The sequence below is a fragment of the Halichoerus grypus genome, chromosome 7 (assembly GCF_964656455.1).
Source record: "Halichoerus grypus chromosome 7, mHalGry1.hap1.1, whole genome shotgun sequence".
NCBI lineage: Eukaryota > Metazoa > Chordata > Mammalia > Carnivora > Phocidae > Halichoerus > Halichoerus grypus.
This window is the reverse complement of record NC_135718.1, coordinates 1,901,224-1,926,315: the sequence shown is the minus strand read 5'-3', so window position 1 is coordinate 1,926,315 and position 25,092 is coordinate 1,901,224. Positions and strand designations below refer to the sequence as shown.

Sequence of the window (25,092 nt, the reverse complement as noted above, 5' to 3'; positions counted from 1 at the left end):
AGTGAATATTGGGCAATGTTATTCCTGCTTTTATTTTCAAACAAGTTTACTTAAATTTGGTATCATTTCTTCCTTAAATATTTGGTAGAACTCCACTGAAGCTGTCTGGGTCTAGAGTGTTCTCTCTTGGAAGGATTGAAATTATGAATTCAATATTTTTAATACATATAGTACTATCGTGTTTTCTACTTCTTGAGTGAGCACAGGTAGCTGTGACTCAAATAATTTGTCTCTTTCATTTAAGCTGTTGAGTTTAGTGTCATGAAGTAGTTTATAATATTTTCCTGTTTCATTTTTATGTTAAGATCCATAGTGACATTCCTCTTCTGATTCCTGATGTTAATAATCGGTGTTGTCCCTCTTTTTTTCTTTTTTATTCTTTTTTTTTTTTTTTTTTTAGGTAGGCTCCACACCCATTGTGGAGCCCAATGTGGGCTTTGAGCTCACAACCCTGAGATCAAGACCTGAGCAGAGATCAAGAGTCAGACGCTTAACTGACTGAGCCACCCAGGCATCCCTCTCTTTTTCTTTTATTCTCTATAGCCAGGGGTTTGTCAGTCATACTGACCATTCTATAAATAAGTAAGTAAATAAGTAAATCAATTGGTTTCATTGATTTTCTTTATATTTTTCTGTTACTAGTTTCTTTGATTTCTGCTCTTGTCAATACTATTTCCTTCCTTCTGCTAGTTTCAGGTTAATTAGCTCTCTCTCTTTTCTAGATTTTTAAGGTGGAAGCTTTAGATCATTGATTTCAGACCTTTCTTCTTATTTTCTTCATTTTTCTTTTTTTTGATGAGAATATTTAAGATCTGGTCTCTTAGCAACTTTGAGGCATATAATGCAGTATTTTTGACTATTAATCACCAAGCTGTACATCCGGTCCCCAGAAGGTATTTGTCTTCTAACTGCAAGTTTGTACAATTTGACCAACATCTGCCCAAACCCCCACCCCTAAACTTGGTGACCACCGATTTACTCTCTGTTTCTGTGAGTTCAGCTTTTTTAGATTCTGCATGGAAGTGAGATCATACAGTATTTGTCTTTCTCCATCTGACTTATCTCACTTAACATAATGCCCTCAAGGTCCATCGTGTTGTCAAAAATGACAGAATTTCTTTCTTTCTCATGGCTGAGTAATATTCCATTGAGTATATATACCACATGTTTATCCATTATTCCCTGGGATTAAAAGACACTTAGATTGTTTCCATACCTTGGCTATTATGAATAATGCTGCAATAAACATGGGAGTGCAGGTATCTCCTCAAGATCCTGATTTCAATTCATTTGAATATATACCCAGAAGTGGGATGGCTGGATCATAGGGTAGTTCTACCTTTATTTATCTAACCTTAATTTTATCTAACCTCTATACTGTTATCTAACCTTATCTTTAACCTTAATTTTATACTGTTTTCCTCAGTGACTGCACCAGTTGACATCCCCACAAAGAGTACAAAATGTTTCCTTTTCTCCACACCCTCACCAACACTTATTTCTTGTCTTTCTGATAATAGTTATTCTGACAGGTGTGAGGTGGTAGCTCATTGTGGGTTTGATTCGCATTTCCCTGATGCCAAGTGATGTTGAGCACCTTTTCATGTGTCTGTTGGTCATCTGCATGTCTTCTTTGGAGAAATATCTATTTAGTGCCTCTGCACATTTCTTAAATGGATTGCTTGTTGTTGTTGTTACTGAGTTGTAGGAGTTCTTTATATATTTTGGATATTAACCCCTTAACAGAGGTATGATTTGCAAATATTTGCTCCTATTCCATAGCTGCTTTTTCATTTTCTTTGTTGTTTCTTTTGCTGTGCAGAATCTTTTAAGTTTGATGTAGTCTTACTTTTTAATTTTTGCTTTTGTTGCTTGTGCTTTTGATGTCATATCCAAAAGCTAGTTGCCAAGACCAATGTCAAGGAGTTTTTTCTCTGTTTTCTACAAGGGGTCTTACAGTTTCAGGTCTCATGCTTAAGTCTTTCTCATTTTTGTGAGTATTGTAAGATAGGGGTTTAATGTTATCTTTTTTAATTGAAGTATAGTTGACATACAACATTAGAATAGTTTCAGATGTATGACATAGTAATTCAACATTTATACAGTATGAAATTTCATTTTTCTGCATGTAGTTATCCAATTTCCCCAGCACTATTTATTGAAGAGACTATCTTTTCCGCACTGAATATTCTTGGCTCCTTTGTCAAATATTAGTTTACCATATATGCAGGATTCATTTTTGGACTGTTTCATTGGTCTATGTCTATTTTTATGCCAGTACCATGTTGTTTTGATTACTGTAGCTTTGTATTATAGTTTGAAGTCAGGACATGTGATGCGTCTGGCCTTGATCTTTTTTTCCTCAGGATTGCTTTGGCTATTCAGGGTCTTTTGTGGTTCTGTAAATATTTTAGGATTTTTTTCTATTTCTGTGAAAAATGCCATTGGAATTTTGATAGAGATTGTATTGAATCTATATATGGCTTTGGGTAGTATGGACATTTTAACAATATTAATTCTTCTGATCCATGAACACAGACAAATGTTTTTCCATTTGTTTGTGTCTTCTTCAATTTCTTCCATCAAAGTCCTATGGTTTCCATAGCACAGATCTTTCATTTCTTTGGTTAAATTTATTTCTAAGTATCTTATGGGTTTTGATGCTATTGTGAAAGGGATTGCTTTCTTTATTTCTTTTTTCAGATAGTTTAGGAAATAAAAAATAGAAATAGTGAAATAGAAGAGCAACTGATTTCTGTATGTTGATTTTGTATCCTGCAACTTTACTGAATTTATTGATTAGTTCCAACAGATTTTTGGCTTAGTCTTTAGGATTTTCTTTATATAAGATGATAACTTTGTATAAGATGATATAAGATGGTATACAAACTGTCTTTGTAAAAAAAAGACAGTTTTACTCCTTTCTTTCTGATCTACATGCTTTTTCTTTCTTTTTTTTCCTTTTGCCTGATTGTTCTAGCTAGGACTTCCAGTACTATGTTGAATAATAGCAGTGAGAGTGGGCACCTTTGTTTTGTTCCTGAATTTAGGGAAAAAGCTTTCAGCCTTTCACTGTTGAGTGTGATGTGAGCTGGGGGGTTTGTCACATAGGCCTTTATTATGTTGAGATATGTTCCTTCTGTACTCATTTTGAGCTGATAGTTTTTATCATGAAAGGATGTATTTTGTCAACTACTTTTCCTACATTTATTAAGAGGATTATGTGATTTTTATCTTTCAGTCTATTAATGTGACACATCACATTTATTGATTGGCAGTTGTTGAACCATCCTTGCATCCCAGGGATGAATCCCAGTTGATCATGGTATATGCTTCCTTTAATGTGTTGAATTCAATTTGCTAATATTTTGTTGAGAATTTCTTATTTTTTAATATGGGCATTTTTAATGCTATACATTTCTGTCCAAACACTGCTTTAGCTATGTTTCATAAGAAGTTTTAAAATTGACTTTCATTTACCTTCAATTCTAAATATTTTTAAATTTCCTGTCACTTCCTCTTTCAGCTATACATTACTTGGCATGTTCTCATTTAATTTCCAGATATTTGAAAATTCTCTGGAATTGTTTTCTGTTAGTGATTCCTAAATTAATTATATTGTGGCAAGAGAACAAATTATATGTATTTGATTATTTAATTAAAATTTGTTGACTTGTTTTCTGGCTAAGAATATGATTTATTTTCGTGAATCTTCCATATGCACACAAGAAATACATATGCTATTGTTAGGTAGAGTGTTCTATAAATGTCGATTTAATCAAGTTGGTGGATAGCATTATGTAATTTCTCTCAATTTTTACTGATATTTTGCCTTCTTGCTCTGTGAAATCCTGAGAGATGAGTGCCAGCATCTTGAAGTGCTATTGTGTCTATTTCTTTGTTCAATTCAACCCGTCCTTGTTTCATGCATATTGAAGTTCTCTCACTAGATGCAGACACATTTAGAATTGTTATGCCCTCCTGGTATGCTTTTAAGTATGTTTTGGTAGTTATGTAATGTCCCTTTTCATCCCTGGTAATAGTTCATTCTCTGAATTCCAATCTACCTAATATGAATACCCCAGCCTTCTTCTAATTTATATTTGCATGTTGTATATGTTCTATGTTCTTACTTTTATCTACTCTATTTCTGTATTTTTTAAATGAGTTCCTTGTGGACATCACGTACTTGAGGATGAACATCTGCCTTTAATTTGGAAGCTTACACCTTTGTACTTAAATCTATCATCTTTTAGTTATTATTTTTTAAAATATTTGTTCCATCTGTACTTTGATCCTTTTCTTTCTTTTCCTGCCTGCTTTTGGGTTATTTGTTATGTTTCTAATTTTATCTCCACTATCATTTTAGTAGTTACAACTTTTTAAATAAAATCTGAGTGTTCACTCTATGCTTTATAGTATGTATTTATTTTATCAGAGTTTGCCTTCAAATACTATTATAACACTTATTGTATGGTGTAATAGCCTTACAGTTCTGTATTTCCAGTTCCTCCCTTCCATTGTTTGTGGCTGTTGACATATATTTTGATTTTACCTATGCGATACACATATATTATTTCATACTGCTTATTCTTTATACAGTTAGTTATCTTTTGGAGCAATTTAAAAAAAGGAAAAATATTTTTTACCTTACTGTATTTTATCTCTAGAACTCTGTATTTCTTTTTGCACAGGTTAGCTTCTCCCTGCTATTACATTACTTCTGCTTGATAAGCTTCTTTATAATTTCTTGAACTATAGGCTTACTGACAATGAATTCTCTTCAGCTTTAGTTTGTTTGGAAAAAATATTTATTTCACCTTACTTTTGAGAGCTGTTTTTGTTTGGTATAAAGGTCTTGACTGAGAGATTTTTATTTCAGTCTTTAAAAATGTCATTTTATGCCTTATGGCTTATATAGGTTCTGACAGTAAAACTCCTACAATTTTAAGATTTGTTTCTATCTATGTAATGTGTTGTTTTTTTTTTTTAAGTTGTCTTCAAGATTTACTTTTAATCTTTGAATCTGAAATTTGAATATGATTTGTCTAGTTTTCAGTCCTGGAGTTTGCTGAGTTTGCTGAGTTTGGAGCCATGTTTTGGTAAGTTTGATAATTTTTTTCATCACCTTTGGTCATTATTTCTTCAAATATTTTTTTCTGCCATGTTTTCTCTCTTTCTCCTCAGACTTCAGTTATATGGATATTAAACCATTTGTTATAATGTCATAGTTCTGGGAAAGTATTCTCTATTTTTTTCACCTGTTTTCTCTTTGTGTTACAATTTCAGCAATTTCTAATGACTTATCTTTAAGTTCACTCATTCCTTCCTTAGATGTATCACATCTACTCATGAATCCATCAAAGTAATTCTTCATTTCTCATACCATGCTTATTTCCTAGTATTTCAGATTGGTTCTTTATTATATTTTCCATATCTGTGATGAAATTCTCTATCTATTCATGCATTTGCCCTCCTTTTCCATTAACTCAGGAAGATATTAATCATAGTAATTCAAAGTCCCTATCTAGTAGTGCCAACATCTGCGTCATCTGAGGATCTGGCTCTGTTGCTTATTTTATCTCTTGATAATGGCTTATCATCTCTTGCTTTGTTTGTGTGTCTTGTAACTTTTTAGTTGAATGCCACACATCATGAGTAGAACAATAGAGAGTGCAGTGAATAGGATTTACTCCTATAAATGGGCACCCCTTTTCTTCTGTGAAGCTGCTAATGAATGAGGTGTGTCAGTGTATTTGGGTGTTGACCTGGATTTGGATTTTGTTGCTGCAGTAGCCTTCAATGCCCCATAGGCTTCAAAATCCTTTAACAATGCCTTTTGCTTAGGCTAAGTTCTGGGGTATCTGACAGACTTTCTTAATATTTGTGCTCTCCTCCCTCAATTTTCAGCCATCTTCATATTCCTGCACCACAGAAAAGGGTCACTCTCCATGTCTTGCCCCACAGCACTGGCAAATGGCTATTGCTCTCATTCATCTGCTTGGTGGGCAGCAGCCTTGGTCCAGTCTCAGGCCCAGATAACCTTCTAATCTGGGCTTCAAGTAGGAGAGTTTCCTAATGTTTCTGCTTCTTTTAACAAAGTTGAGGGATTTTGAAAGAGTTTGTGCTCATGTTTCTCACTTCTCTTCTCCCCAGTTATATCAGTACATCTTGAGGTTATCTATTCAGATTATAATTACTATTGTAATTCCTTCTCCATCAAGAATATTGCTTAGAATTTTTCACTCATTCCTGTAACCAAATTAACAAATATTTGATATGACTGATGGATTATTGATAATTACAGATATTTTGAAACCTGACTTATCCCATTCATAGTTTTTGCTTTAGATGAATTTCTCAATTGGTGGAGGAAATTAAATAGAGACTATAAATTTTTATTATACAAACTTTTCCCAAATTTCTCATATTCTATAAAAGGATTCTGAAGTGTCATGATTTTCTAAAGTGTTAGTGCTGTCATGATTTGGAAATTAGAGGAAACGTAAGATCGAGTCTGCTTTTTAAAATCTAACTGGTGATTGCTTGAGAAAAGAGGACCAGCACGTTCCAAATAACCATATAAAAGTAAACAGAATCAAAACATAAATGGCACAGTGAAAGAATAAAAACAGATGAAAATAAAGGAATTACAGAGAACACACTGATGGTCACCAGAGGGGAGGTGGGTGGGGGGATGGGTTAACAGGTGATGGGGATGAAGGGGTGCACTTGTCCTTGTGAGCACCAGGTGATGTATGGAAGCGTTGAATCACTATATTGTACACCTGAAACTAATATTATACTGTATGTTAACTAACTAAAATTAAAATAAAAACTAAAAAAAATAATAAAAACAAAGGAATTACAAAATACCATTAAAAACCTGATATAGCAGAAGAAATATAAAAATAGGAAAACAGATATAAATATGCTTAACTACATCTTTAAAAGGCAAAGGCAGAGACCGTGCCTTGAAATAGCTAACCGGAGCTTAAAACAAAAGACAAGGCAAAACTTTCAGGACAGGTAACATGGGGGTGTGGCAGAGCTGCAGAGGTAGAAGAGAAGTAGCATTCGCTGTAGACAAAGTAGAATTCGAGGCAAAAACTTTGGTGTGACAAAGTTGATCCGTTGCTTATTTGAGGACATCTTTCCCTTGCTTATGCATGTGTAGGACTTCCCTATTGGAATACATTTCTTCAGTCACAGACTTTTGTCCTCATCATTCTCTAAAGCTTCCCCACCAACTATGACACCTGGTGCTGATGAGTGATGTGACGCTACATCCACTCCCGTGTCAAGCAGTGCCTCTCGCTCTCATACAATTTATCGGGTCATAGTGAGCAAGACACACGGCATGGCCACATTGAACACTCCTGCGGCTCCCGCTCTTCCACGGAGGTCAGATACAAATAGATGCATTGTTTGCTATTTCACATATCACCACCTCTCATTATTCTCATCTCTTGTTGTCCCAGATACACATGCTTGAGACTTTTCCTGTGCTGTCTTCTGTCATTACATCCAGAATCAGCTCTTCTCTTTAATGATTTTAATTGCCAGTGTTCGAAACTTCCCTTGCATTCTTGTCTCATGTCTATCTTTCCGCATGACTTTGCACCTTAGCCAGCTCCCTTTTGATCTTATCTTTTGCTGCTTTTCTATAACACTCCTTTTTTTTCCTACTAAGGTAAACCAAGTTGATTTATCCAACATATTTACAAGTTCCTGTGCAAGAACCTCTTCCTAGGTTTGTTTCTCTTCCACGTCTTTTGAGTAAATGAATCTTTTATGAAGCAGAATATGTTCAGGCTCCCCACCTCATCTTCCATTGGCTCTCTCTCTCTCTCTCTCGCTGGTCATCTTTGAATGAGGTGGCTTGTTTTTTTTTCCCAACAAGATGTTGGTAGAATCAGGTTTTTGATCTTAAGCTGAAGGGCGATGGTATACAGACAACTTGTAGATCTCCATGTTCCACCAAACTATTATTTCATGCATCTTTACTGGACAGAGGCTGAATTAATTATCTTCCCCTCCCATTGCTGGATACCTGAATCTAAGTAATTTTATTTCTGAGCAGCTTGAGGAACTCTGCAGTTCTCATTTTTATAAGTACGGTCCAGAGACTCCTTAGGAAGCATCATTTCCACACTGGCCCTGCCTTCTTTTCTGCTTGCTGTTATCCTAAGATGCGGTGCAACCCCTCTCCTCCCTGGGAAGATGGGCTCCCAGTGCTACATGGGAGAAAGGGGATGTCGGTGGAGGAGATACAGTGAAGACACCACCCTAAGTGTGGAGGAGCTCCTCAAGAGGAGAGAGTGTCTGTGCGGGGGGCACACTGCCTCTCCTCCCCAGCGGTCTTGCCTTGAATCAGTTTCCGAGGTCTGGGGATGAGTGAATCCTGGCTTATTTCTCAATTCAACCCATTCATACTGTAATTAGGGATAATTCCTTAAAAAGCCGCTAAATTATTCATTAGAGACTTAAGTTTCTAGTACAGCTGTAACTTTGCATATTTTTAAATGCTTGGATTTACTTTTCAATGAGAAAACACTCTGTTTTCTCTGCTCCACTTTGCTGAAGGAACCAGAGATCCTGAGCCAAGGAAGGATGGAAAATTCCACAACACTCTGCAAAGAGCCAGGGGCTTACACACCACACGGTTCCAGTGGGATAATGGGGTTCATCTTGCAGAGCCTGGGTCACTTGCTGCCCCATCCCTGCCCCTCCTCATCTACTTCTGCAGTGTAGCCACACTCAACCGCTTGTGATGACCAGACACAACATTTCTCATGTGTTTGTGTCTTGGGACATTCTACTACCTTGGTTTGGAATTCCATTCCCCTCTTCCTGCCCTGGTAAAGTTCTGCTAAGTCTTGGAGATGTGTTTCAGGTGGCATCCCCCCCCCCCGGGGGGGGGGGGCTTTCCTGATGATCCCCTCCCAAGAATCTCCTCAAAGGTCTGCAGAGAGCATACAAGATCCATGTTGCGTGATTTTATCTGCTGACTTGCCTGTTCCCCACTGGAGCATGACCTCCTTCCCAGCACCTTGCATGGCTGGCAGGGTGGTGGTCCAGTGAATGAAGGCAAGAATATGATATTAACCATTAGCTTCCATGAATAAAGGCAGCCAATAAGCTTTTTTCAGATCTACCTATGATGGCAGATCATCACTATTACTGCAACATTAAGTGCGTCTAGTATAAAGTGAAATGAAGTTAAGTCCTTTATAATATTTACTAAACTTTGGATGACTTATCCAAATTCACAGCTGTTCTAATATTACATGAGACCCTGTTGCTATGCAGTCAGTTAATAATATATCGGGTTGTGTGATATTAACATGAGGCTCAGAGGTCACCCACCCTGGCATCTCTACCTGTTTCAACCTCTAATTCAGTTCAGCAAACAACATGCTTATTCAAACAAAGCTGCTATCTAGTGTCATATCATTGGAACTCATGGTGTATATTGACATCGCACTGCATACAAAACAACACTGCATACAAAACATTACTTCAAAAATGATTATTACACAAAATTACTATCTACCCAAAAAAGGAAGATGAGCTTCACCACTAGACCTATTTAAAATGAGGGGGTTTGACTCATTCTTCTGGTTCATTTGGAGTTCTAATGGTATTCCTTTGATTAACTGGAAACAGATCGATAAAACATATCTATGATAGGCCATTTACCTATGAATATAACAATTTATAACAAGATTGATCAACTTAAAATATCAACTATATAACATATTTATACATGATATATTAATATAAGATACGCAATATGTTTTATATGTAAAATGTATAGCTATATAAGAAAAATTAAATATAATATCTAAATTTATTGATTTATAATAGGATATAAAATTTAATAGAAATTTTTGAGAGAGAGAGAGAGAAAGCGTGTATGGGTGAGTAGGTTGTGGGGGTGGGAGAGGGGCAGAGGGAAAGGGAGAATCTTACACAGTTTCCACACCCAGCGGGGAGCCTGACACAGGGCTTGATCTTATGACCCTGAGATCATGAGCTGAAATCAAGAGCATGCTCAAGCAACTGCACCACCCAAGCACCCCTTAATAATTACTTTTAACAGTATTCTGAAAATTGACATGTAAAATGTTTCAATGCATTTTTATTTTCTTGTTAACTATGGTGAACCTGCAATGATGTATCTGCTCTTTTAGCTGACCTGGAGTTGACCTCACCTCCTGCAATTACCAGCTCCCCTCCCTGCTTCTCTGTTAAGCAGTTAGTAACATATAAACAACCCCCTAAATATGTTCTTTAGATACAGGATATTTAATGCATGCTTTCCAGAATAATAATTCCTAAAAATTCTGAAATTTATCAAAAAATCAAAAATTTCACAAAGAGTTTGGAAACTCCCATCTCAAACGCATTTAACTGTTTACCTCTGGGGCAGACACATTTTTCCCCAAAAGATAAGTAAGAATGTAAGTGTTATATTCTTACGGGTTATAAGTTCAAAAAAAAAAAAAAACAGAAAAATAAAAGCAGAGATTTTACAGATGGTAGACCAGGTCAGAATGATTATTCTATTATCAACCATGTTAGTAAGAAATATTGTTTTATTTTGTCCTTTAAAATAGAGTAGTCAAAAGTCAAAGGTAAAATGAGTATCAATATGCTTTGAATAAAGTATGAGATGTTTGCCGCACAATAAACAATATCCATATGAGAGAAAAGGTATAAGTTGCCATAAGCTTCTTCAACTGGATATTTAGCACATTCACAGTATGGGTTTTCTAAGAAGAGGAGTAGGTATACTGAGAAATGTCTGTATGATACTCAAGGATGGTATGCAAAGTCATGGAATCCTTACATAATATGTGCAATCTGATCATCTTTTATGGTCATTAAATTAAATGGGAAACAGGATCACCTTAGTGTAAAGTGTTTATAAATGTATGTATGATATGCATTCAGATTTTAATAACTCAGTAATGCACAATTACAAGGACAGAAGGCAAGGTTCAGTCAAGAATCATTAAAGCCTGTGAAAAATACAAATAGTTGAGTTGTTCTTCCTGATTTATTACTAAACAACATCTATAGCAAATTGGAATACGTAAGGTAGGCAAAGAGAGAAGAAAATAAATATATCTCCTAAAACCAGCACTGCATTATCCACAGGAACATGTCCTTATTACTAAATTTTAGAAACACACATTGATAAAAGCTTGGTAGGTAGGAAATTACAGGAAGATAGTGTAATTCTGAAGTCATAAAATATTCCATAATGGAAGGCGTTGCAAGATAATCTTGGCATGGACAATGCTTGCTTTTATAATATGATCTATGTTAAGGTGATTTTAAAAATCAATTTAAAAATTCATAAGATGATTTTATTCTCCTGTTGCTATACAGGTTTATTATACAATCTTTCATCCAGAGATTATTTCATGGGAGTCTGTTCCAGGACAAATGTTCTTTTAGGCCACTAGGCTCCAAAGATAGAACAAAATCCATCTTCCAAACAGGATATTTTTATAGGCCCTTCCCAATATCACCCCCAGCATGTGGGCAAAATTCACAAACATCTCACAAGTGCCCCTGTCCTGCAGACCAGGGAGCTTTGCTACATGCCCCTCACCCTAAACAAGTAACATGTGGGCAATTAGTGCTCCTGTTAAGGGCTATCAGCAGAGATTTGGTCCAATTTTAAAAACTGAGCACTGAAAAATAGGATTCTATCAAAATCCCCTCAGCCATACTTTTCATCCTAAAAACAGATTCCACAGTCTAAAAACACAATGAATGAGCTACTCAACACTCAATTTCTTTATAAAAAGGAATCATGCTCATGAAAAAAATTATAACTTGAAATAATCATTTCATTAAAATGACAAGTACAGTTTTCATACCTAAAACTAACGTATAAAGCAAAAACAAAAAGTAGTATATATTTGGGGCACCAACCTGGTATTGGCTGAGGTGCTAACAGCACAGTGGGAAGAGGCCTGGAGGCAGGAGCTGGTCTGGACAGAGACAGAGCGACTTGATTTGCCAACAAATGAGGCTTTTCATGCCCATGGAACAACATTGACTCCTCAGGATATATCCACATTGAGTCCAGAGCAAAGGAATTATTAAAAAATATCTGTCCAAAAATAAAGCAAGCATAACATTTAAGACAAGACACATGATAAAAGCTAAACACTGCTATAAAATAGTTCCACTTCTTACATTGATCAAATATTAGAGATTCTTTAAGTGGGGACTCTCTAGAAGTATCATTCTAAAACCTAAAGATCCATGGAGCTCTGACACCAATCACTTTCTAGATAAAGTCTCGTGGGCTGGTCTTCAACCATTGACTTGGTTAATTCAGCCTTGCAGCCAGTTTTGCAGATTGAAGAATCACCCCAGTGAGGTAAATAGTGTGTTGTAGAAAAGTCACCATATTACTTGCCTTTAGTTTTCAGGTAAACACAGTGTGGCCTTTAAATTTGAATCCAAAAGCTAAGAAAATCATCAGAAAGATGAACACTTAAAGCAATAACAGCAAGAAAAATCCGCTCATAAAATTTATACTTAAATTATATAATGTTTAAGACTAGATTTTGATCAATGCTTACAGACCTAAAAACTGAAAAAAATTTTAAGATGGATTCTGTTTCAGAGTTAGAAATTTTATATTGTTCCACAGAATCCAAATTTTTCAGTTAAAACAAAATGAACCCCCACCTCTGCTGGTGTTTTTGAACAGACTGATCTTATTCTGAAAAGATTTCTCTCTAGACCTAGATATTGCAATTAGAAAACACACAATCTTTTCGTTGTTATGCAACTACCCAACAAATTAATAATTAAAGGTCCATTTATCTAATTAAATGACCTGCATTTTACCTTACAATTAGGTATCCTTTTGTCTATCCAACTTTTCCCAATAGGAGGTGGAAGAGCAGATGGGCAGACGTGTGGGAAAATGGGTACCAACTCCACAGCGGAAGAGGGAGACAGTCCTATGGATGGAGAATGGCCACCGCACAGCCACTGAAGCCCAAGAAAAGATAAGGGAGGGCACATTAGCCTAAACAGATCAACTACTTTATACCACAAGATGCTGGGATAGCTGCTTTAAGAAAAGAATTTAAAAATGTATGTATTCGATTAGGAGAGAAATTCCTCCTTTCAACAGTGAAGAAAAACCATAAATATTCACAAATTTTAAAAATGTATAAAAGTTTTCATATTTGAATCATCACAAAGCATCACCAACATTGCATTCTTCGATACTGAGAAAGAATTTCTAAGCACAAAGCCATGAGAATATGGTAAGAAATGGGTTTCTGCCCTGAGATAATGAGAAACCACAATGGAAAGATGAGATGCTGGGTATTCCTTTTATAATTCTGGAATTCTTTTCACAAGCAAGCAGGGAGTTATATTTTATGATAATCCTCTCAATGCAACATTTTGTATTAATTACACTTATCATTTAAAAACCAACACAACTAATATTTTCAAAATAAAATTAGCTCAGGGGTTAGGATTCAAAGTTTCCCAAGGTTCACAAATGCAAATACATTCCAAGGCAAAGAAAATGTAAGTGAGCTTATCACACAACTGAAGATCCCAATGCACAGAATAAAATAGCAAACATTGAAAGGGGGCAGACAATTTAGGAAACAGTCTCCCTAATTCAAATAACTGAGTCTTTAGGAGACAGTCTCCCTAATTCATCAGTGGAGAACTAATAAGATCATTGTTCAATGGTATGGAACACTTTGATATCTATTTGTTTTAAAATCATAGAAGCATCTTTGATTTTCCTGTTAATGTGAAAATATTCTTCTGGTTCTAAATATTGTTATTTAACAGAAAATATGTAGCACAAAAATATTTAAGAGATAAGGTTTTTTGGATTTTTCTTTTTAAATTTACACACACACACACACACACACACACACACAAATGCAGTGTTCTCTACAGAAAAAAATTGTAGTTCCTTGACATTATATACCTCTAGTGGTAGGACTCTGATATAACAACCCTTTCAAAACATCAAAAAAGCTACCAACGTTTATTCAATAAAACCCAATATGAACTGCATCACACATCAAAATGTGATATTTAGTACCGCATATGTGATGTATCATTAAGTCTAAAGACCAATTTAGGAGGAGTTTAATAACATCTTTTAGAAAAGCTCACAAGATAATATTGGAATTAAATTAATTAAATGATGTATTCTAACACACCGCTCATTTGAATATGCTAATGAGGACAATCTTTGGAATAAAATACATGTTATTCCCTGATTTAAATACATCTGCATAGTTAGATGGCAAACAATGGATCTTGCCAAAACCAGCCTGCCCTGCTCTGTTGCACCATTAATCAAAGGTACAGTCACTTTTTCTTTTTAATTCCACGTTTTAAACCCCAAACTCTTCTAGAGTGCAATATGGCATTAGCTAATTTGGTGGACTCAGGCTGACCTAGGGTGGGAGGGGAAATCACCGGCAATATTTCTCAATAATAAAGGCAGGATTTCCTTGCCGGCTTCCATTGGTTTGAATTCTCTTAAGCATTGTCCTGAGTCTATTCTCAAAAAAAAAAGCCCAGATCAGAATCAGAAATAGCTATTGATTCCCAGCTTGCTTTTCAAGTCTGGCAGAGACTGTAAAAGTATTAACTTCTCGGCGAGAAGTCAGCTACGGTAAGCGGCGGCAACGCTGGGCTCCGGCGGCCGCTACTTCAGCACCGCGCTCTGGACAGCGACCCCGGCCCCGGCGAAAGTTGTGGCCAGCGCGGTCCCAACTCTGGCCTCGCGGCGCGGGCTCCCCAGCGCCCGGCCGAGGGACCGCGAAGACGTGCGGCGAAAACTGCCGAGGGGCAGAACGCGACGTCGAAGCATGAACTTTGTTGCCGATGCATGGCTGCCGGGCTGCGCCCTGAAGGCATGGGGAGCCTTCCGCGGGGACGGCAGGGCGCGAGCCGCAGGGCCAGGGCCGCCCCAGGGCCAGGTGAGGGCCGCGCCCAGGGGGCGGAGGGGCGCAGCCGGCGACCCCCTGGTCCGGGGGCCGGGGACACGTTACCTGCCCGTGGAGCAAGGGGTAGTGGTGCACGGCGGCGTGGTCTGGCGCAGAGGGCAGCGGCAGCAGCGGCAGCAGGGGCTCGCCGGGGGCTTGCCAGCCAGGCAGCCCCGGGAGCAGCGGGCCGGCGGGGGGCTGCGCCGAGGCGAGCAGCACGGGCGGGGGCGCGACCCCGGCGCCCAGCCGGAGCAGCCCGGCCGAGCCAGGAACCATCCAAACCCAGGGCGGCGGCGGCGGCGGCGGGTCTGCATTCATCGGCCAGAGGAGAGGATGCCGCCGCCGGGGCTGCTGCTGCAGCTGCCGCCGCTGGAGCCTGGCGCCCACCAGCATCCTGCATCCCCGCGCGGGCGGCGGCGGCGGGGACGGCGGGGGCGGCGGGCGCCCGAGGTGCGGGCCGGCGGCGGCGCGGGCTCCGGAGCCAACTCACTTGGCTCCGCGGCGCGGCCGCTCGCTCCGCCCCTGCCCCGCGCGGGGAGCCCCTCCTCCCTCCCGCCGCCCGCCGCCCGCCCCTCCGAGCGCTGCCGCCCGCGCCGCCGCCGCCGCCCCCCCCCGCACCGGGCCAGGCCGGGCCCGCGCGCCCCCCGACTCCCGGCGGCGGCAGTCCGCGCCACACACCCCCCTCCGGAGGCCGCCGGGCGCCCGCAGCTCCCCCTGGACCCCCGCGGCGGCGCGGGCGGGCGCGCGAGCCGGGATCCCGAGGATGGCTCCCCCGGCTCCGGGGCGGCGAGGGAGGCCGCCGGCTAGCGAGGACGGTGCGCACGGAGGGGCCGCGAGCTCGGCCGGACCCGGGAGCGGAATGCAAGCGCGGCGGCGAGCGGAGGCCCAGGCGGCGGCGCGGGAGCCGGGCACGTCCTGCCGCCGGGCGGGGCTGGGGGCGCGGGCTGGCACTGCGCCAGCCGCCCTCTGCCTGGCTTAAGCAGGGCCAAGGTCTCAGGGCCCTGAGGGGACACTGGCTGCAGACCTGACGCCAGGCGGGCACCCATCGCCACTGGGCGCGGGTAGATCTCTCTGCTGGGAAAACCTGCCCAACACTTCCCCGAGCCGCCAGCAGGTCCTCTGTCCCGGCGGCCCCTACCCCACGCCCACTCGCTCCGTTGCAAAGCAGCAGAGGTCGCCTCTGGGCCTTTGCACAGGATGGCCCCATGATCGGACTGTGAGCTGCTCCTAGACTCTCCCAGGCGCAGGACTGTGCTCCTCCTTTACCCTCCGCAAGCGGCTTCTGCTGTGCACCCTGAGCTGCCTGGGACTGAGGACGGACACCGCCTCCGAGGACCCTCGCTCAGCCCAGGGCACAGCCCACTCCTGCAGAGTGAGCAGGTACAGCGCCGGTCACAGGCAGTCACCGCCAGGCGGCGCATCCCAGCCGCTCAGGCCCACCTCCTGCCGCAGACCCAGGTCCTTGGAGCGCCATCAGCTTCACCTCCGTGTGATCCTGGCCTGCAACAGCAGCTCCGAGACCTAGCCCAGCCCTGGGCAATCCGTGTGCCAGTAAACTGCTTAGGTCGCTGAGCTGGAGAAGCCCACCAGCAGTTAGCAGGGTCCGTGCTTCTTTGCAGCATTTGGTGAAGGGGCTTCTTGCTACGAAAGTAGAAAGAGGGTGCGGAATTAGGGTGCATGCATTCAAAAGCACGTATGGAAAGCTTCCCCTGACCTGGAGGGACAGCATGCACCCACCCACCTACACCCATAGACACAGCTGGGACTCCCCAAAGGTGTTTTCTCATCACCTCTGAACTGGTCTGCTGACCACCCCCCTGAGATCAGCTAGCGCACCAGGGTGCTTTCAATTTGCTTCTAGCCTTGTGTGCTCATCCTAATTTGCTTAATTTCCTCCTGGCCTGGCATGATTTCTTGTAGATCTGGGCATATGCTAATTTACATAGCTGGCATCCCCGTACTTTCCTCCATGCAAACCAGTTTTCAATTAGCAAGTTTAGCTTTCTCTTTGATGCAAAAGTACTGGCAAGATTTTGTTTTTTCTCACCTAAAATCAGAAAGCTCTGCAGATTAGAGGCTGTTACTATTCAGCTTAAGCCCTTAATTCGAGTGCATATATTTGTATGTGCAGGCACAGGGCATACCAGTGTCGATCTTGATGGTCACTGCCAGACTGGGCTTTGGGGGCAGGCATCTTCAGCAGGCTAATGTGGACCTCTTAAAGGATCCTGTTTGAACCGGAGTTTTTGCCCCTCCTTCATCACTTGGAGGCTGGAGACCGGGGACCGTTGGTGGCAGCGCGGTTTGCATGCTGCCTTTGGCGTACACAGATGGCCACATGCACTGACCCCGAGCTCCTGGGGAGGCAGGTTTAGCCACCATCTGCTTCATCAGGCACTTGGGGAGGAGTCTCACCCCAATCGTACACAGCACGGTCCTTGGAGTGGTTCTTCTAAAGTCAGCGTTTGTCACCTGGTGAAATTTATTCCCTCTCTGGGCATTCCAGTGTCCTGAGTGCACAGTGCCTTGGGCAACTGCTCCGCTCTGAATGAGAGCTGGAAAATCACAAGTAACTCTTCACTCAAATAACCTCAAAGTAGCCCAAACTCCTTTGCCATTTCCTGCCATGAGCTTCACCGTATTCATTTATTATAGTGCTTTTAATTTTTTCATGTACCGTGCTAAATTCTAGGGACATGGCCTAGGATAACACAGATGCAGTGATTTCCACTAATAAATTAATAGATATGATGGGGGACGCAGGAGATGGGCTCATCTCTTACTTCTGGTTCTTGATTCAATCAGATTCATCTCCAGGTTTGCCCCACACTCCCCACTCAACCGGTAGACACTCTAATCCCAGTGGGGATTTAAAGGACTCTCTTAAATCAGGAAGCCCTGTTCTCCTTGAGGACCAGAAATCAGGGGAACACCCATCTGAGAGGGGAGGCTCTGGGCCAGGTAGACCAGCACCACTGGTGTGCAAGTCTACTTACTGGCAACGCCCCCCAGCAGGTCTGCCCTGGGCAGCGCACATGGCTAGCACCCCACAAATCAGGCCCTTTTTCTCAGTGAGTTTTATTTATAAAGGGTTTTATACACAATTAGGGTCAAGTTCTTCTAACCAATAAAAACAGCCTTAAGTTTGTGTTATTCAGGGGGAAAACCAGCAGAAATTTCCGGCTAAGATGAGACAGACAAACAAGAGGAGATTCACACCATTAAAAAAAATGTGAATTATTGACATATGCTAATGAGTTCTGAATTGTTTATTACCTTTCAGGAAAAAATAATGTTGGGTGTTGGGGAGAGATCAATGAAATAAGATTTTGCAGACTGTAAAAGGTTTTTTTTTTATTCCAAGTTATTTTACTCTGTTTTTCTAAGTAAAAACTAATAGAACCCAAAAAAAAAAAAAATGAGACAGATGAAAATAGTCCCTTCCAGGCCAGCAGAGTTAAAATACACACCCCGCCAGGGGAACAGGAAGGAGGTGGCGCCCCGGGGATGTCACCTCGGCAGCGCACCTCCCACCCACCACACTGCCAGAACATCCTCCCCAAACAGGCGTGGATGCCACCTAGTCCTTCCCTCCTGAACACTCACCAACTGTGGCAGGATGAGGCCCTGGACGGAGGCCAGGAAAGCTGCCGTCACACGGGGAGCCTGGCGGCTCCTGCAGGAGCGAATGCAACGTGGTGCCTGACTCAGTGTGGGGTCAGAACGAGAGGCTGCAGGAGTGGCTCCCCAGGTTCTGGTGAACTTGGGAGTCTCTGCAGCCGAGCCCCCCTCTGGAGGTGAGGACTTCGGGGGTGATGACCGGCCACAAGGACAGGGTGGCCTCAAGCACCATGACTCTGAAGCCTCCGTGGGACATCCAGAAAGATGCACTCTGTCTGTCTCAGCTGGAAACTCAGCCAAGAGTTTGGGAGCAGGGTTGTGGAAGGGGTGCAGAACTGGGATTGAGGGTGAGACTGTCTACAGTCCCTGGGGTCGGGGATGGGCGTGGGGTGACCCCAGGGGAGCACAGAGTGGGGAAGAAGAGGCCACTCATGGGGTCACGTGTTGGGGAATGAAGGTCCCTAAAAAACACAGAGAAGTAAACCAAGGCAGGCGGTGGCCCCAAGGCATCGTGGACAGGCAGGAATGTGCATGCTTGATAAAGGGTACTGTTACCAGTTTTACTATAAATGCGTCGTGCTAGAATATCTAGAAAACAGGAAAACATAATGAATCAAACCCACTCAGAGAAAAAGAATGTGAACTTCTATGTCCTCCCTTCCATAACATTTTGTCCTACTCATCTCTCTCTATATATATATGTATATATATATATATATATATAATGTGATCATGTATCTTGTATGAATATCACATAGAGCGCATCCTAGTATATGTGCTGCCGAAGCGAGCACACATAGAGCACATCCTATAATGTTGCATTTGTTGATTTTATTTTTTTATTTATTTGTGAGAGTGTGCACGTGTGAGAGAGAGCACGTGCACAGGCCAAGAGGGAAGGGCAGAGGGAGAGGGAGAAGCAGACTCCCCACTGAGCAAGGAGCCCAGGACCCCAAGATCGTGACCTAAGCCAAAGGCAGACGCTTCACCAACTGAGCCACCCAGGTGCCCTTATAATATTGCATTTTATATTAGACTGTATCTTATAACAAAAGTTTTAATTCAGCTTATGCTATATATAACTTTAAATCTTATTTTTCACTCAACTTCATAGCATGAGCATTTCTCCACATTATAAAAAATTCTTAGAGGAGCCCACCTGTCAACAGCAGAGCCAATCCCTCACTGAAGATCTTTAGGAGTTAAGGTACCTGTGCCCTAATGAGAATTCAGTAGCCGATTGTGGAACAACAGGGGCATCCCCTTCGACCTGTCGCTCATTTTGTAGTTACAAAAATCTACTCACCTATCCATCCATCCATCCATCTAGTCATTCATCTGTGACATATGTAAAATGTCCCAAATAATGGAGTGGGTAGTGGCGTGAGGAACAGGAGGAGACCGTTGGGAAGCCAGAGCCCTGGGTGGTTGCTGGAGGCTTGCTCCCTGGATTCTCAGGACAAGGTGAGAACCAGGCTACTCTCCCTGCGCCCACAGCCTCCCCCTTCCCCGGGGGCACATCCCCAGGTCCACACCGATCCTGGGTCATGACACACATGCACCTGCTGGGTGGGTCAGCTCAGTCAAGAGGCTGGGGATGGCAGGACCCAGTGCTCCTCGGGAGACACTAGCAAGTGCCCGGTGAACAGAAGACCCGGGCTGGACAGCCCATTCCTGAGCCCCCACTGGACTCGGAGATCGCCACCCAACTGGCAGGGACACAGCCAGGGCTTTGAAGGTCGTGTGCAAGCAGAGGGGAGGGGGCTGGCACCCAGCTACATGCCAGATTAGTCTACCCAGAGGGGCGACTTCCTGAGATCACACCAAGGCAACCTGGGCATTGGGCTCTGGAGAATGACAGGGAGAGGCATTTCTGAGGGACAGCACCACGTGATTCTACAGAACAGTAGGTCCTGGTCAGGCGGTGAAGGTGCTCTTACACGCTGCGGTCTGCAGAGCAAAGATGGGAGCAGGGGCTGACCGTGCTTTCTGAGTGTATGCGCCCCTCATGTCCTCTTTCTGCTCTTTAGACAAGGATGACCTGAGAAGTCAGGGCAGTCAGAGACCGCGGGACTGGCAGGGCACTCCCAGGATGGGCTCCTGGCAGTGCTGGGGGTCTCTCCTGCCAACCCCCCGGAACTCCCGGCCCCTTCCTGTGCCCTCTGCCGCCCCACAGCCCCAGCTGCTGCCAGAGGGGATGGAGGTCTTCAATCGTGGACTATGATTTACCAGGCACTTAAGATGAGGAGGGAGGGGAAGACACACAGGACGATGCATTCTCACAAGCTGTACGATTTATCTGCCTTGTTCTTGGCACACATCTGGTGGCATGATTTGTGGGTTTTGGAGACACGACGAAGCCGACCAAACAACAAGAGAGCCTCCTGACGCGTGCCAAGCAGACCCACATTTCCGACTCTGACACAAACGTTTGTACGTAGGTATCGTTTTATTTGGTCCTGTCAAAGTGTGTTGATCTCACATCAGATGAAGCCCCTGGGTTAACACAGCTCCAATCTGTCCGACATGAAGTGCCCTTTCTCCCGATTTCTTAATGAAGGCGGAGAAGGGGGCGGGAATCCCCAGCATCCACGTCCCTGTGGGGAGGCACGTTCGGCCGTCACTCAGCTTAATTGCACTGTGGCCTCGCCGCATGCTGACTCGCAAGAGGGGCCACAGTCGGGAAACGTGTTACAACATTTCCGCTAATTGGAAATAACTCAGGAGGAGAAGCGGTGTGGTCTGACCGGGGAAGAACGTACAGTATCAGGTGCATTTTTAACATAGTCTGACTGTTTCGGGGCATAACCGGGAGCACAAGGTAACAGGGGTCAAGGGGAAGCCCCGCCGAGCCCCCTCCAAGCAGGTGAGAAGCTGAGGCAATTAGCGCACCCAAGGCATCATTCCTCCCGGCAGGCTAATCCGCCTCCTCGGCACACGGCTTACACTTGGCAGATTCCAACCAGGTTCAAATTAGCACAGACTCCAAAGCACAGGGTCTGAATTCATAGCCTAGCCCAAAGCACATTTCTTTAGAGGCGCCAGAGCAACAAGGTTCCTGGGGAGCGGAGGGTCTGGACCACTCCTGGTAGCTCAGCATCTGCCCCCACGTGCCTGAGCTGACCAGAATTCTAAAGATCAACCCCGTTGGCTCCCTGCTAGCAGGGCTGAGCTTGCCCGGGTGCAGCACCCACCACACAGGTTTGCGGTGCAGTGTGAGTGGAAGTGTGGGCTGCACGCGGGGCGCAGGGCACAAAAGCGCAGGGTGGAGGCGGGTGTCTAGCTGACCCAGCGATGCTGCTGGTGCTCAGGTCAGGCTGACGCGTCCATCCTTGGCCTCCGCACGTGATGCTGGAGATCTCCCAAATCTGGGCGCAGCAGCCTTTCTGCACCCTGGTTTGATCAAGCAGCTCCCATCCCCAAGAGGTGACAACTCTGAACTCAGCGACCGTAATCCTTCAAATCCAAATTCTCTATTCTCGATAATAAACTACATTTCAATAGAAAAAAAAAAAACTGAGGAAAAGACTAAATGTGCTGTCTGCACCATTGATTGTCTTACTATTTTTCACCTTGATAAAATATTCTCAGGGCAAGGAAAAAAAAATAGAATTTCATAGAAGATAGTCTGGGGTTTTTTTTGCCCTGAACCGTTAACTTAAATAATTCTGTGCATTCAGCAAATTCTGCCACTTAACCTTTTCTCTGACTCTTCCAACTCATTAATAAATATACTGAAATATACTTGCTTTGGGACCAGTCTCTGGGGCATCCGACTTCTGACCTTTTTTCCAAGTTCAGAATTAGACAGGGCAGAGATTCAGATTATTTAAAGAGGGAAGTGGTAAAATAGAGGCCCGTACACGAACCCCCTGACCTAAGAGTGAGGCTTCCCTAGGGGTGCTGGTAGAGGGACAGCTGGGCCATCGTGCTACTAAAAAGCTGCTCTGTGAGCTTCAGGCAGGTGGGAGTGACTTAGGAGAACAGCTGTCTTGCCACTGGGCCCACCCTCCCATAAGCTGTCCACGAGGGGCTGTGGGCAGGCGGCCCAAGATCCCACCTCCAGGTCCCCTGAGTAGGTCATAAAGATTCTGTTCCTCCCAGGTGTCCCCTGGCCAAGCCCTGACATCGCTGGACCTCAGGTGTCCATGTGTGAGAGAGGTTTGGATGGAGTTGACAGTGTCCCACCGAGTGCAGCATCTCCCGAGCTCAGTCTCAGTGTGTCTGGGGTGGGAGTGTGACATTGGACAAGTCCTGCCACCTCCCTAGGGTCAGGTTCCCAAATGGAAGCCAGAAGCAAGTCACACAACTTAGCAGGGCTCCTACGGAAGCAAAAGGAGGAAGAGCTTACGGGGCTGTTTGCGGGTGGCTGATAAAGTACTCGAGCTTCCTTTCACTGTCTTTCTCTGCCCAGCAGCTCGGACACCACTCCTCAGGTCCTTTGTCACGGCTGTGTCCCCACTGCCCAGAACAGTGCCTGGAACATAGCGGCTCAGTGAGAGAAGATGCACGTCTTTGTCCGCCCCAGCTGCTGCAACACAATACCAGAGCCAGGGGGCTTATCAATAAAACTTTATTTCTCATCGTTCCGGGAGGCGGAGAGCAGAATAAAGCAAGCGGTCTTGGGGCTCTTACAAGGGCATCAATCCCACCATGGGCCCCACCGTCATGACCTCAGGGAGCCTAAGTCCCTCCCAGAGGTCTCATCTCCAAATACACTCACACTGGGGGGTAGGATTTCAGCATTTGAATTTGGGAGGGCTGGGGACAGACATTCAGACCAGAACAGCATGTACAAAACCCCCTACACTCCATTCCAAAATCAAACGAAATGTTCAAGGACTACAAGCAGCTGGTGTCATCAGAGGGACCGTCCTGCCCGAGGCGGTGATTGGGCCGCGGCCTCTCTGGACGCCCAACAGCAAAGCTGGCTCAGACAGTCACCCACCCCTGAGTCCCTGGACTCGGGACACCTGCCCATGGCCTGGAGCCCCTGGGCCAGGTGCGGGGTAAGCCTGTCCCAACGCCCCTCTGGGGCCTCAGAAGGAATATCTTCCTCTGAAGCCAGAGAAAAAGGCAAAATAATAACAATAAAATAAAGTAAAATAAACCTGAAAAAGTGATGCATACTGGCCCCCCAGCCCAGAGGAGAGCTCTCTTTACGTGACCAGACACAGGTCCGCGCATTCCAGAACCACGCCCAGGCTAGGACCCAGGACCCTTCGAGATGCTGCTGCAGCCTCGGCTTTGGGGGAGAGCAGGCCGCGCACACGTGGGGCTCCCGAGCCCACCCTCAGATAGCCCTGGATCCATTCTACCAAGTTTCCAGTGCTGTCCCCAAGGCAGGCCCTGGGCACCTGAGGCCCTTCCGGCAGCCGGGTTGGGGCCAGGGTCCCAGTCCCTTGACCCTGGTCTTTCTTCCATCAGCAAGACGAAGACTGATGACAGATGGACAGACTGGTTTGGGGAAGGAGAGGGCTGTCCCACAGGAAAGGTCCCAGTCCTGCCAGAGCCAGCCAAAGCCTGAGCGAGGGCAGGCCCCAGGGGCCCAGCTGCACAGACTCGGGTCTCTATTGAGGGGCTCCCCTCCCTCCCTCAGCCTCTCCCCCACTTGCTCTCTCTCTGACCAGTGTGACTGTTTGCATTTGCAGAAGTTAAGTACTCACATGAAGTGATAGCCCGCTGCATCAGCAATGCTGGCCGGGAGGGGGTGAGGTCAAAGGTTCTTGTAGCCCCTGTGACTTCTGCCCGGCGCCGGCCGAGCAAACGCTCAGAGTTGCACAGGCCTCCTGGCGGGGGCGCAGGGGCACGGGGGCGCGGGGGCTGGAGGTCCTCAGCCCGCCCAGAAGCAGCCCACAGCAGAGTGAAGCAACGTTGCTTTTCCTACTTTAATAATAAAATTGTGTGGCTCCAGGGTCCCAGCCCCACACTCGATGTCTTGCTTAGCCCACCTCTGACACCTGGAGCACCTGCCCCCAGGGTGAGGACAGCGGGGCGTGCTGCGTCAGGTGACTTGCCCAGGGCCTGAACCCCACTGTGGCCCTGCGTCTCCCTAACTGTGCAAGACTCCTGCCCTCATTTCTCAGGACAGGAGAGAGGATGTCCTGCCCCCCACCCCACTTGCACAGCCTCCGAAGGCAGCTCTCCCAGCCCTGTCCCAGCTCCCCTTGCCGGCTGCACTGAGCAGGCTGGCTCTGCCCCTCGCGCGTGGGCTCTGTCCAAGGGCCACTTGTCACCCCTCGTGCTCCGTCCTGTGATGGAAACACTGTCCTCCTCATCCCTGGTTCCCAGCTCGCTGTCCTCACACTACAGCCCATGCGGGGTACTCACTGGGGAGGGGGCAGGGCACTGGCCGGTCCTGAGTCCTCTGTCACCCCCTTCCTTCTGCGGCCAGAGTCTCTAGACCATAAGCTGCACACATCACCTTCTCAGAACCAGAATGCGATCGGCCGGCACTCAC

The 25,092-nt window shown here is 44.5% G+C and overlaps 1 protein-coding gene across 1 annotated transcript in view; it reads right to left on the bottom strand.

The window, feature by feature from the left end:
- TCERG1L (transcription elongation regulator 1 like) overlaps positions 1-15,404 on the bottom strand; it is a 192,571-nt gene extending 177,167 nt beyond the window's left edge. The window contains exons 1-3 of the mRNA XM_036070130.1: positions 15,078-15,404; positions 12,883-13,029; positions 11,953-12,133 (exon numbers count right to left, since the gene is read on the bottom strand). Of these exons, the coding sequence (XP_035926023.1) occupies positions 11,953-12,133; positions 12,883-13,029; positions 15,078-15,404 (655 nt within the window). The remainder of the gene's footprint in view (positions 1-11,952; positions 12,134-12,882; positions 13,030-15,077) is intronic.
- Positions 15,405-25,092: the final 9,688 nt, after the last annotated feature.